General features: G+C 34.3%; 1 protein-coding gene across 5 annotated transcripts; it reads left to right on the top strand.

Annotated features, from left to right (window-relative positions):
• The first annotated feature begins 429 nt into the window (after positions 1 to 429).
• Positions 430 to 8572, top strand: LOC113734224 (uncharacterized). 5 transcript variants are annotated; one of them, XR_003459237.2, is made up of 8 exons: positions 430 to 1201; positions 2564 to 3037; positions 3168 to 3365; positions 3581 to 5858; positions 6339 to 6454; positions 6616 to 6716; positions 7056 to 7245; positions 8098 to 8572. XR_003459237.2 is itself a non-coding variant. In XM_027260630.2 (7 exons), the coding sequence occupies exons 2-7, from the start codon at positions 2596 to 2598 to the stop codon at positions 7161 to 7163; spliced, it is 3243 nt and encodes a 1080-aa protein (XP_027116431.2). In that variant the 5' UTR covers positions 430 to 1253; positions 2564 to 2595; the 3' UTR covers positions 7164 to 7449. The 5 variants fall into 5 exon arrangements, 4 of the variants coding, with proteins under 4 accessions (XP_027116431.2, XP_027116430.2, XP_027116432.2 ...); XM_027260630.2 differs by lacking the exon at positions 8098 to 8572 and having other exon boundaries at positions 430 to 1253; positions 7056 to 7449; XM_027260629.2 differs by lacking the exon at positions 8098 to 8572 and having other exon boundaries at positions 432 to 1201; positions 7056 to 7449.
• Positions 8573 to 13604: the final 5032 nt, after the last annotated feature.

Below are 13604 nucleotides of genomic sequence, written 5' to 3'. Positions count from 1 at the left end.
ATTCCTCATCTTAATAGTTCACCTTTGACTTCTCCATATCTTGTATGATCAGCATTCGAGCGGTATAAAATGCGGCTTCACAAAATGCCGAAAACATTTTGTTACACGAACAGGACATGTACGAGATAGTTTGAATGCATAAAATTTGAATTCAAAATTCAAATTAAATTATCATATATAAAAAATTATAAAAATTTTATACTAAATTACGTACGTACGACTTAAATGACAAAAACAAATTCATGCATAACCCACCTTCTTAATTTTAGAAATTGTTATATTTGTATCTATTTGATTAGAATTAGAGTAAGCATTTTCACGTAGGTGGACTCAAAAAAGGGTGCGGAATAATTTAGTCCACAAATGAGTGCGGCGGATTAATTTAGTCCACAAGTAGAACTTTGACTCAGCGAACCTTCTCTCGACCCTAAAGGGTGACAGAAGACTACATTCAATTTACTATTACTACTGTAGTAGTTGCTCTCGTCTTGAGATATGTCTCGGGGTGATTGCTACTGCTAAAACAGGTCAATAATATGATTCTGTCGTACTTTACTTTCTTCTTGAGATTTGGCTCGGGGTGATTACTACTGCTAAAACGGGTAAATAATCATAATAATCATCGTACAAAAATGGCATCAGAGTTACTTACGTGATTCTTTCACACGACTACTTGAAATGGCAGCATGAGAGCTCCTAATATGCTTCTGCTGCTAAAATTTCCCAGATGTAGATTAGTTGCGAATCACAAGGGGAAAGCAGGTTCAAATACTGCTCAACGAAAGAAAGAAAGAATCCCATGTTAACTCACAGAGTGGCAAGTGGCATGCAATGGTCCACGTGGCATCTGATGAACCACTGGTTTGATGAAGTTGGGAGCAGCAGAATTCAGACCTTCTCTTGTTTTGTTTTCTAGTGTTCCAAGTTCCAACTGGGATTAGTAGGACGCCAGGCAGGCGAGTGAGATTCACTCCCTACATTGTAATCAGCAACAGAATCTTTATCCGTCTCTGTATCTTGGTTTGAGTTTCTCAAAAAACGTCATCGCCTGTGCAAGCTTTTTTGACTTTAAGCTTTTATTGTACGCATAAAATCATCAAGTACCCCATTGTTTGAGGCTTTGAGCAGCTAATCAAGTCCTTGTTTTCCTGGACGGTGTAATACTGGAAACGGCTTTTTACATCAATTTCAGGATTGAAAGGTTCGTGGGCTTGGCTTGTTTTCTTGTTTGGATTAGTGGTTATCCCTACCTTGTGAGTGCTACAGAAAAATGCTGCTTTTGTTGTCTTCTTCTCTTTGATTGTTGTCTGACTATTGAGAGCTATGAAAATTATCTCGAGCTTGGGGTATATGTTCCAAGTATGGTTTTGTGCTAGATAGAGAATTCTATGCAACTCATCTTGGGTGTTACCTGTATTGGATAATCAAAATTTTACTAGTTCTTTCCTCACTACTGAACAGACTGCATCAGTGATGGAATTATTTCAACTTGCTGTTGTGGGCTGCTTTTTGTTAAGGAATCATCCTGTTTGGATCAATTTGGTAAAAAGATATTGCTTCCTTGAATAGGGACTAAAATCCAGATAATAGCAGCATTATTTACTTGACAATTTGGTTGTTTGAAAAAATTGTAAGCTGTATTCAATTTACTCGAACACTAAGCGATGCTATGGCTATCGCTGTCTGTCAAATTATAAGCTATATTCAATGTGGGATGATTTGAAATGTAGAATTAACTTCCAAACTATTGTTATGAGACTACCTATTTGGGTTTACTTCAGAAGGGGAGGCAAATATAATAAGCGAGCTTATCAGCATGGCTCTACAGCCAAAAAACTGTAGCCATTGACTATCATCTTGCTGAATGATTGAAGTCTGGAATATAGATGTTCACAAGTCAAGTTGGTTTTTGAACTTGATTTTTCAAACAGAATGAAATTCTGGAACAATTTGTCACGGATTTTAAATCGAGGGTTTCACAAGAATCAGTTAGGACTCATGTTCCAGTGACCCTGGATTTTGTAGTTTCTGATAAATCATCTAGTGCGTGCCTCCACCAAGGATTTACCTAAGCAAACCTGAGTACATTTTGCAAGTTTTGGTTATATAGTTTTAAGTACTAGTAGTTTTAGATCTCTATGTCGTAATTTATATCCACATCCTGACCCTATATTTTCTGAATATACAACTGAATGAGAATCTTGTCACTGATGTCTGGGGTTAGCCACATCGATCCTCTTCCAATAAGTCTAGTTTAGTGTCATTCTATGTTACGTATGTTATCATGAACTCCCTCCATATGGCCTGAATTAGTTATATGTAGCTTTTGGAGGAGTGTACCAGTTAGATTCATCCAGTGTCTTCGCCGCAAGACATGTAAGAGGTACTTCAGAAGTATAATTAAGTTGTACTAGAATTTACCTCATAATATTTGTTAACCTGGGTTGTAAACAGATTCTGTAATGGTGTTGAAACTTGCTGACAGATAGAAGTTGATTGTACAAATGTTATTTTCTTTGATCCCAACTGTCACGTCTGACTGGATCAATTTGTCAAATTTCAGATTTAACTGACCACCACAGTTTCTTGAGTGTGATGAGTGCTGACAATGGCGACATGGATTTGGGGCTTTCCCTTGGATGTTCCAGTAACTGCATCAGGACAAAGTTGAAGGAAAATTCTGGTGCAGGTGTAAATGCAGCATCAATAATCGACATGACATATGCAGCATCTAATTCCCTGTCTGAATTAATTTGGTCCCCGCACAGCGGTTTGAGTGTCAAATGTGCTGAGCGCAGCTTAGCAGATAAGAAGCCTTTTCTTTTGTGGAATGTGGGACCAAGCAATAGGATTCCTTCACTATCTCAAGGTATCAGCTGCAATGGAACTGATGATGAGACAAAGATGGAGGAAAATTTCATTATTTCAGAGGCAGCATTCCATGTGGACAGTGAGATTGTGCAGAGAGCTAGTTTGAGTCAATCTCCTGGAAGCACTGCCAGGCCAATAATTGGTTCAAGCCATGTACAAAATATGGGTATGTGATTTTCTTTGTCGTATATCAGTTGCTATGAGACAAGTGAGGTTTCTGAATTTCTGCAGCTCTTCTGAATCCTTCTTCGCTTCAATTTTCTTTTCTTCCTTTTTTATTTTCATTATCCATATAGAGGTTGTTTCTAAGGAACTGACTAAGAGTCAATCGACAGAGAGCAGAGATGAAATGGATGAAGAGAAAATTGAGAAAGACATTTTAGTTAAAGAAAGAGGTGAAAATGCTGGCTATCTTGATGAGAATGATAAAGAATCATGTGATCCATGCAATGAGCGAATTGCTATTATGGCTGAAAGAAGTCAAGAGAATACAGGTATACATATCGAAATGTTCTGAGTAATTCATGAATTTAAGGAAATAATGTAATGCTAATTGCTTGAATTATTTTTTATATCTTAACTCATACAAATATAATTAAAGAAATGCACTCCTTAATAGTTTTCTTTATTTGTTTCCTCTCACTTTTGGTACCTTTTGTTGTTGGGAATAGTTCTGAAGTTCTGCTAATGCCAAATCATTTTTTGCAAGGTCCTATTGGTTCCAATATTGACATGGCAAGAACCAAAGCCTTATCTGGGGATCTTAATATGGGAATTTCGAATGATTTTAATCCTATTGTTAGCAAGGCTGTTAATGGTGGGCAGTTCCTTGAAGAAGTGACTACAGCTGCTGAAGTTCACAGGGAAACAGTATCTGAAGCACAGATTACCCCACCACAGATATCAATGTATCTTGACGAACCTAACAAGGAAGTGAAGGGGGCTTTTGAAGAAGAGCGAAAAAACAAGAGCAAGATACATGGGTCTATGGTGCCTATTTTGCAGAAGCTAGAACACACAGCTGAAAATGATCTGCAGCATCCAATGACAAAAGATGCATATCAGCAGAATGAAGAGAGACTTCTCAGGGGCTGCTCTCTTCCACTTGAAACTTCTCCAGGCGATGGAAGCAAGCAACCATGTCCACTGAAAGGCAAAGAGAAAGCTTTATCTGATAGCAATATCGGTGGAAGATTCTCAAATAATCTAGATGACAGCCAAGAGAGTGTGGAAAGCTGTACCAGCACTGGATTACTTGGCAAGAGAAGATGGAAGTTTGATCAACAGTTAATTTGTGAGAGCAAAAGAGTCAAGCAGCAGACAGATGGATGTCCAGAATCAACATCTTTAATCAAACATGATAGATCTTTCATGAACTGGATATCAAACATGGTGAACGGGTTCTCTAAATCTAATCATGAAGAAGTTCCATCTCTTGGTCTCACCCATGCACATTCGAGTCGTGAACAGACAGATATTCTTCATGAAACCATGATATGTAGAGAACATCAAGAGTCTGTAAGCAAAAATATGGGTTTCCAAACTATATTTAGGTCCCTGTACCGTTCCGGTGTGAAGCTAATAGAAACTCAAGTATCAAGAGATGATTCTTCAGTAGAAAGATTGCAGAATCTTGTGCAGGCTGACAAAATTAATGTTCAACGTTCTTCGATCAACTCCTCTGTACAGAATCGGGTGTCTTTGGGTCACATTTTTATGGCAGATGAAAAGATCCTCCCATCCTCAACTGAATGTGTAGTCAGTCAGTCTGATCAAGCTTGGAATTTATCTGCAATTCCCATTAAAAATGAATTCAGCACCGACTCTGCAGAGGATAAAGCTCCAAGTAACCAAGAATTTTGTAAAGGTAACACTGGGATAAGTTCATCCAATTCTCTAGGTCATCACAAGATGACTGCTGCTGAGAATGCGAACACCCAAGTTGCATCTGATGGTAGAGAAACATATGACTTGTCTAACAAAAACAATCTTTTAGGTAGCTTATGGATCACCCGGTTTTCAACCAAAACAAATAGCATTCCATTGAACTTAAACCACTCCAAAAGAGATAATTGTCTGGCCATTGATGGTCTAGGTGACTGTGAAAGGCCCAACACTCAAAATCAGAAAAGTCTGAGTTTTCCCATCGAGGAAAAGCATTCAGATACCAGGGTAAATGGGAATTCAGGTGATTTGGTTAAGAATTTGGAGACATTTGCTGCCAGTGCTGAGTTTTCTCTTGGCTTTAAGGAGATACATGAACGTAAGCATTCAAATTCTGTGCTTAAAATTCAATCTACTTTACCTTCCCAAGGACCCGAGAGTTCAGAAGCAATGGCCTCTACATTTGCTAGGAGAGTGGACGCCCTCAAACACATCATACCTTCAGAGGCTAAAAAAGATGCAAATTTCACTGCAGCAACTTGTTTTTACTGTGGTAAAAGTGGCCATAATTTACAAGACTGTTCAGAGGTAATGGAATCCGAGCTTGAGGATCTTCTGATAAATATGAGCAGTTGTAATTGGCCTGAAGATTCACCATGTTTGTGCATTAGATGTTTTCAGATTGATCATTGGGCCATTACCTGTCCGGTAGTGACTTCAAATAGGCAACATCAATTGGAGAATAAGATGTCCTTTGTTAAGTGTCAGAATGTTAGTAAACCAATTTTGTTTTCAGGCAATCAAAGAAAGGCGTGCTTTCTTGACAAGGGAGACCATCTTAAAGTTGGTCTATGCAGTGGAGAAGAACCTTCTATGAACACTGGCCTCAGAAACCTGGTGTTCAATCCAGAGGAGTTTTCTGGCAATAATTTGGGTTCAGATGAAACTGAGAAACGGAAAACTTCAAATTCTGGGAAGAAGAAACTGATAGAGCATCAGAATCTGCCTTTATCTAATTTGGTTAGCGAGCGGATTGAAGAAGTACCAAAAGTTATTTTTGATGCCGTGAGGCGGCTTCAGTTATCTCGTGCAGATATACTCAAGTAAGCAAAGCATGGAAAACCTGCCTGCTAATAAATTTGTCAAATATTACTCTGTTGGCTAGAACTTGCCATGGATTTTTGTTCTTGTCATGTGCATAAGTTTACAGAATGCATTCTTCCCATGCCACTTCAACTTGGACAGGGCATAAAGTTTACACTACATCATGCAATGTCCCATGCCATCTCAAGATCATGACTTGGGATGATTTAAGCTGATGATGTATGTTATGTCCTCAAGGCCCTTTCAGCACTACAGCCTGGCACATAAAATTAAACATGCAAACAGATGTAGAGGAGAAAAAAAAACATTTTCAATAACCTAAACAAAGAGATACTTGGAGCTCCCCTAAGGTACTGGGCCAACCCTGGTTTTATGCACATCTTTTTAATTGGCCCCTCAGTTACCGTAGGAAAATACATTGTTGTTCTTTATGTTACCTGGCGAATGCATTCCTCTTACCAACATTCATTTGGCTTCAGATGGATAAACTCCGATGTCTCACTGTTACATTTGGAAGGTCTTTTCCTGCGCTTGCGACTGGGTAAATGGGAAGCAGGATTAGGTGGAACTGGCTACTATGTTGCTTGTATTACAGGTATGCCATATGTGAAACTGCATTTTGGGAAATCTGTTTCAGGATGCTACTTTTGGAAACCATTTATTGCTTATAAGCACTGATGGTACTTATTTATCTTATGTACTTTACCACTTTCCCTTTCTTGTCTTTGGCATGTGTATTAACGGTGGAGCAAGCAGGGGAACCAGTGAAAGATTCTAAAACTTCCATTTCTGTGAGTGTTGGAGGTATTAAATGCTCGGTTGGGAGTCAGTATGTGTCCAATCAGGACTTCTTAGAGGTAAATTCCCTCTATATTTGTGTTCAAAAGCATCTAAGCCACCATTACAGTTATGACTTTCATTCAGTATGCTAACTGATTTTACATGGTTTAAATAAAATTAAGGTGTTTCTCTACTTCTCTTCTGCAATTATCCCAGATAATGCAGTAAAATGTGAGCTAAATGTTATTTCGGCTGTGGTGGTGTAAATATTTAACACTTTTGTATTTGGTATCTGATGCTTGGTACTATTTGGGTTTTCATTTCCATTTGAATTTTCTATTTAGTTTGTTAATGGTAGATTTCTTGAATCTATCTCTGTGTTGAGACCAATTGTTTTCTACGTGCTCGCGTAACAGGATGAACTAAAGGTCTGGTGGTCGAGAATTTTGAGGAATGGTGGGAAGATTCCGTCAACGGAGGATTTGGAAACGAAATTGAGACAGAGAATCAAATCAGGCTTCTAAATTCTACACTTAAGACCAGTAGCATAGCATCACCAAGCTACAGTGGGTTTCTTGCGCAAGTTTTCTGATTTGGTTAATTAAGGCAAGTTTTTCGGTATTCATTGTTGGTTTTGACATCTGTTTTAACTTGAGCTGAGAAAGTGCGAATTCTGAATAAAAGCACCCTTGGGGTAAGCTGAGAATAGCAGAACAAGCATGTAGTTATTGTACATAGAAAACTAGTTTGGATCCTGTTTGAAAACTAGAATCAGTAGTGGGAAATTTTAACCAATTGCTTGGCTTCCAAGGTCGCCTAGTCTTAAAAATGGTTTTCAGACTGACAAAATACTGGTTCACATTAATGCCTCATTTCTTGTGTAATTATGTGAAAGGTTGGACTAACACACATCCAGATCAAAATATCTGATATTAGAACAAAGCCACAAGAATGTTGTTCTGGTCTGGGCATAGGGTATACCATTTAACTACTAAGGCCTAGGAAAATATTCACTATCAATTGCCTGAGCAAAAGAATCTCTATCTGGAACTATGTGTGTGGATGACAACTGGAAATTAACAGCATCCATATCTCCACCTTTGTTGATGTGTTGGTCCATTGCTTTTAACAAGAATAAAACAACTTGACTTCAAATGATGTTACAGGACTTGATGATGTCTTCCTTTTTATCAAAGGAAAGTATTGAAGTATGACGCTTGTTTTCTGGAGCTTTTATAGAAAAATGTACCGTAGCAATATGATGTATATGCAGTAAAAGAGTGGTTAGAAAATATGTTTACGGAAACCTAAAAATTTTTTGAAGAAAAATGGCAATCCAACCCGTAGAGTCCATTCTTTGTGGACTTCACCCACACCGAATTCACCTACTAAATCTACCTTGGTTTTTGAAGACATGAAAAGTTGCAGATAATGCATTTGTTGTGGCCCTTATGTTAGGGTGGCGTCAAATTTGGCCCAGAATCTACTTTGCTGTTTTGAATGGACTAGGCAAAGGATAAGACTCTAAAGTGGATTTGACAACCAAATTCACTTAATAGTGCTGGAATCTTGTCCTGTCAATTTGGGTCCTGGAAAGAAACCATGAGGATTCTCCTACAGAAATAGTCTTGGAAGGATTAGTACTTAAAGCAAAATTCTTTTATGCTGCTCGCGGTTGAGGATTCATCGCTGCCGCCTGGGATCCATGCATTAAGAGGACTAGCATTATAAAGCCACTTTCATGCTCCCATTACAGCAATTCACGAGATAGAACTTTGTTCTTTCTCCGTCCAGTAGCCCCTTTTCAGAACATAATTTGTCAGGCTCAAATAATTTTTGTTTTGTCCAAAAATGTAAATCACTTACCTCAAGTGAAAAGCTGATAGAAATCCTTTTACTTGCGGGAATTATAATTACTAGTGATCGATGCATCCTCGAAGTGTGTGCAAGTGTTAAAAAAAATTCCGTTAAACTAATGAATGTAGATTCATTATTTGACAACAAAATCTAGTAGTAAATTAAAAAATTTAATACAAAAAAATCATAAAAAAACAAGCAATTGTTATGTTAAACGTGTATTCGGTGGTTGAGTTGAAATGAGAAATTATTTGAAGGATAGGAAAGAAATTATAAAAAGTGACGACATATTGTTTACACCAAATCACGTGCCCTCGCTTTATTATCGTAGAGATATTGATGTAAATAGTAATCAATATTCAATAACAATATGGGGCCTGTTGGAATTTTATGTATGTAAGAAACTGTAAATTTTCACTCATTCGGAATATAGGCCTTGTTGGACTTTATGTGTGTAAGAAAAGCGACAATTTTTCTTCATTGCTACTTAAATAAATCTATGCATCTTTATAATACAAAGAACATTTTCGATGACCAGTTCTCTTAGACAAACATAAGAAAAGAATCTAATTTTGATAGTCAATAATGAATTGACGTGCATGCCAAACAGCTTTTGGTGTGTTGAGAAGCTCCATGCAGATTTTGAAGGTCTTTAAAATTTTATATCCACTATAACAAAAATAATGCAATTTGCTTTTGTCAAACAGGAACCATTAATAGTAATACCATAGGGATTTTCCTTTATTTTTCTTTTTTTCTTAAAAAAAAAAAAAGAGAGAGAGAGAACTAGTCATATAGCATTATCACATTGACATGCCAAACTTATAATCACATTTTTCTTTTCTTTTAATTAGAAAGAATTGCGATACTTAGCAATATTAATGAGGGTTCTTGTTCTTTTCCTAAATTGCTTAAACAACTTTTCAGACTGAAATTGTGCATAAACATCTATATCTATATAAATTTGAGAAGAGATTTTTAGCAACAAGCCTTCACGCATCTTCCCACTACCAATTCCATTTTTCTAGCATTTCACATTTAATTTAATTTATAAAATATATTCCTCTCAACTTCCACATCTACTCTTCACATTTGAAATTGTTAGTTACCTTTTAAAATTATTTCATTTCAAATTGTTGGTTAATATGCATGTTATCCTATTTGAACTCCAACCCATCACGTTTTCAATTGTCTTGCGGTATTTATGATTCTATAACAATTAAAACTTCTATAAAACCATAAAAAAGATAACAAATATAACATCTTTTTATGCTTTCTTATTAATTTAAATAAGTAAGATTATTTACACTCCATTTTTGTTATTCACACTTCAATAGTCATTTTGGTTATATAATTTTCATTAATTATACTATATGATAAAACAAATAGTGGAATTGCAAATAATAAAAAATGGAGTGCAAATAATATTTTCTTAAGTAAGAAGTGGCTTCCATGCTTTTCTAATTTAAAAAAGTAGTGACTCCACTTATATAAAAATTTGGTTTAAAGTTTATTAGTAGGAGGGTAAATAAAAAGAAAGCATGGCCAAACTTAATAAAATTAAAAAAGTAAATGACAACATTTTATCTTTTAACTTAGTAATCCTAAGTAAAAGGGTAAAATTAAATAAAAAATATTCATGAAATAATGTCGTGGATTTGAAAAATCAAGAATGGTACCATTCGTGAAATCCAAATTATGAAATCACTAAATAAAAAACAAAGTACTACTAGCCTTTTAACGTGGAAATTTTTTTTTAATATTCATTTTTGATAAAAAATAATAATGATAATAACAACACCAATTCTACCAAAAATTTTTTAAAAAAGTAACATTACAGTTTAAGAGAAAGATATAGAACATTCAACCCTAAAATACTACTTAATTTGTATATATCTGGCCCAAATTTGACATTAGATTTGAATAAGAGTGCAAAACCCAAACATTAAGGATAACTTTTGATATCATTAATTATTTATGTATTCTTATTGCTGTCTTCATATGTAAATATGTATTTGCTATGTTAAATATATATATATATATATATATATATATCTTGATTGTAGTACTTGAGTATATTATAGATATTATTAGTTTTTCATTCCCATTATTAGATACTAATAATTGCAACCATTGTAATCAATTTTCAAATTTATATTTTCATTCTGATAGGTAAAGTTAAATATATTGGGTTGTAGGAATATGAATTTAGAAGTTAGGTATGGGGGAGGATGGAGGGAAGAAAATTGTGAGAAGTTGAAAAGTGGCAGGAAAGGTTGAAAAAGAAATATGGGTTACAAGGATGGGCAGAGAAGGGAGAGAAGAATAAATGGGATTGTAGGAATATGACCGAGATGACAAAAAAATAATAATAGAGAGAGTGATACCATAATAAAAGAGATAAAAGTCGCAGGAGGCATCTGATGACTAGGTGTCGGATAAGGGAAGAGAGAAATGATGGTGATTTTTAATAATTTTGAGAATTCTAAAAATACATATTACGGAGATTTTTTTTAAAATATACGTTAAAGTTTATGAAAAATGCTAATCTAAATGCATTCAACAATTATAGGGGCACAAGATAGGAGAAAGATTTTTTTTCTAAAAATGGAAGAAAATAAATTGATTATAATTTATTTTTTTTATATTATAAGTATTGATATATGAGTATAACATAATATGTTTTGTCAGATATTTGATAAATTGACTTTTTTTTAGAAAACTCTTCTCATATTACCACCCAACCTAACCCTCTCCTTAAATGCGTTAACAATTCTTTTATCATGTAAATTATTATAGATTAATTTTTATTCAAAATATTAAACATCACTTCTTTAAAATTTTTAGTATATATATTTATTATTCTGTACCATAATATATAAATATATACAATATTATTTTGATTTGAAATATAATCTCGTGCATGGCACGGGAAAACACTAGTATGGATAAAATTATAAACATGAAAATTTGTTCAATGTTGGTTATGGTCAAAAAGGAAAGGAAAGGTTCTCTTTGTACCAAATAAGGAAAGACTAGAGGTAGTTTCTCACATGCTTGGATCTGGCAAACTCCAATTTCCATTACTTTGTCACATTTCCATACGGTGCTTTTTCTTTTCTTTTTCAAGGAATCCATACGGTGCTTTTTATGCATCGAAACTATAGAAGAAGAAAGGTATTGACACATGGTCCCATCAAATTCATGCAAATTCATGCATGGATACGCTCTTGACCCTTATAGTGGAGGCAACAAATTGCCTCGGAAATAAATGAGAGCAATAATTGATTGGCCCATTAATCCTGAAAGGATTTACATATACTACTCTCTTTTGCCATTTTGGCTAAGGAACAATAAATTTAGAACATATTTTTGTGTATTTGTAACGAGTCCTCATTAACAAGACTCAAAGTGTCTATTTTTCGAAAAAGTAAAAGTTTTTTCTCCTTTTCTCTTCTCTTCTGACAAAGCAACATTTTCTTTGGATCAGGCAATGCTAAAAGGTGATATTGATCATGAATAAATGTTTGTATTGCATCATAATAAGCAAGAAACGGTTTTCAAATTTTCAAAAAAAAAAAAAAAAAAGTCTCCTTGACTTAAACAATTAGTCATAGTTTATGGAAAAATATATTCATAGCACGTTTAAAGGAGCAAGTCAAGTACCTTTAAATTGTTTATCTAAAGATTGATTACAAAAGGGGGAAAGACAGCATGGTTAGTGCAGCATTATCAATTATCATCATTCTGGCTCCCACCCAACTTGGTTTAATTTAATCAATCATCTAGAAAATACCCCCACTACCCAAAGGAAATCACCTCCAGATTCACTAAGTTATTATATATAAACTTAATACAATCAATTTCCATGTAACTTAGGGCATCCACAATGATTTATACTCTAAAGAGTATAATCCACGTACCACGTCAGCATTCCATTTTCTCCTATTTTATTACACTTTCACTCACAATCGATTACACTCCACAAGATGTAATAGCATGGATTCACAATTAAATCAAATATTTATTTTAGTACTGCACAACGCATATCCCATAAATAAATAAAGTAATTTTTAAAAATAATTTTGTTATTTTTAAAAAATAAAGTACTAACTTTCATTAAATTTTTTACCTTTTGAATTTTTTATTTTCTAAAAATGATATTATTAATTTTTAAGTTTGAATAATATATCTTTTTCTATCTCTCAAAAATAATATATTGTTATTTTTTCAAAAATAATTATGCAGAAAATTAAACAAATATTTGATACCTCAAATGCGAAGATATCATAATAATCCATACTTAATTAATAATTCAGAATGTAATTAGTTGAACTCCATAACATAATATTACATAATTTAAATCAAATAAAATACAAATAATAACAAAATGAACGTTGCTGGCCAAAATTAGAGTCAGGCTCTTAAATTTTGTAGTGAAGGCCACCTATTATACGCATCATCAGCATGACGCGTGTAATGGGTATTACACAGCCACGCGTGTAATGGATATTACGCGTGTAATGGGTGGTCGTATAATACCCCTGGTGTAATGTCAGACATTACACTTGCGTTGGAGATGCTCTTAGAAAGATGGTTTTTTTTTTTTTTTTGAAGAAATTTCATTTGCACAAAAATTGATTTCTGGAATCAAAGTGAAAGAGTAAATTACACTCAACATCACTCTTTTTGATGATTCCTTCCTTTTATTTTATCTCTGTTTCTGATCAATGGGTGCCAAATGGACATTTTTTCATAGTGGTATTTTTTTTTATAAAAGTAAAATTAATTTGACAAAAAAGTATTTAAATGTGGAGACTGGAATAAATTCTGGATATATGTATTCACATGACAAGTTAGTATAATTTTTGTTTAATAATACTTCACTAGACACCGAATTAGAAAATTTTTATAAAAAAAAAATAGAAACACGATGAAAAATGGTGTATTTCTCTATTTAAAATTGGTTTGACGGCATTAGATGTACTAACGAGTGATCATTAGGGAAAAAATATTTTTAAGCATAAGGGAGATTGTTAGATTAAATGGTTGAGTATATTTTTGTTCCTTGAAATATGAAGGAATAAATGAATTTCAAATACTAGCAA

This window comes from Coffea arabica, chromosome 3c, assembly GCF_036785885.1.
Source record: "Coffea arabica cultivar ET-39 chromosome 3c, Coffea Arabica ET-39 HiFi, whole genome shotgun sequence".
NCBI classification, from domain to species: domain Eukaryota; kingdom Viridiplantae; phylum Streptophyta; class Magnoliopsida; order Gentianales; family Rubiaceae; genus Coffea; species Coffea arabica.
Note: the sequence above shows the minus strand (reverse complement) of the source record. Positions and strands in the feature narration are given on the sequence as shown.

Excerpts from the sequence above, each read along its gene's own strand:
- LOC113734224 (XM_027260630.2), top strand. The coding sequence starts at position 2,596 with ATGAGTGCTGACAATGGCGACATGGATTTGGGGCTTTCCCTTGGATGT. Across the intron at positions 3,038-3,167 it reads AAGCCATGTACAAAATATGG|AGGTTGTTTCTAAGGAACTG; the intron begins GTATGTGATTTT and ends TTATCCATATAG. Across the intron at positions 3,366-3,580 it reads AAGAAGTCAAGAGAATACAG|GTCCTATTGGTTCCAATATT; the intron begins GTATACATATCG and ends ATTTTTTGCAAG.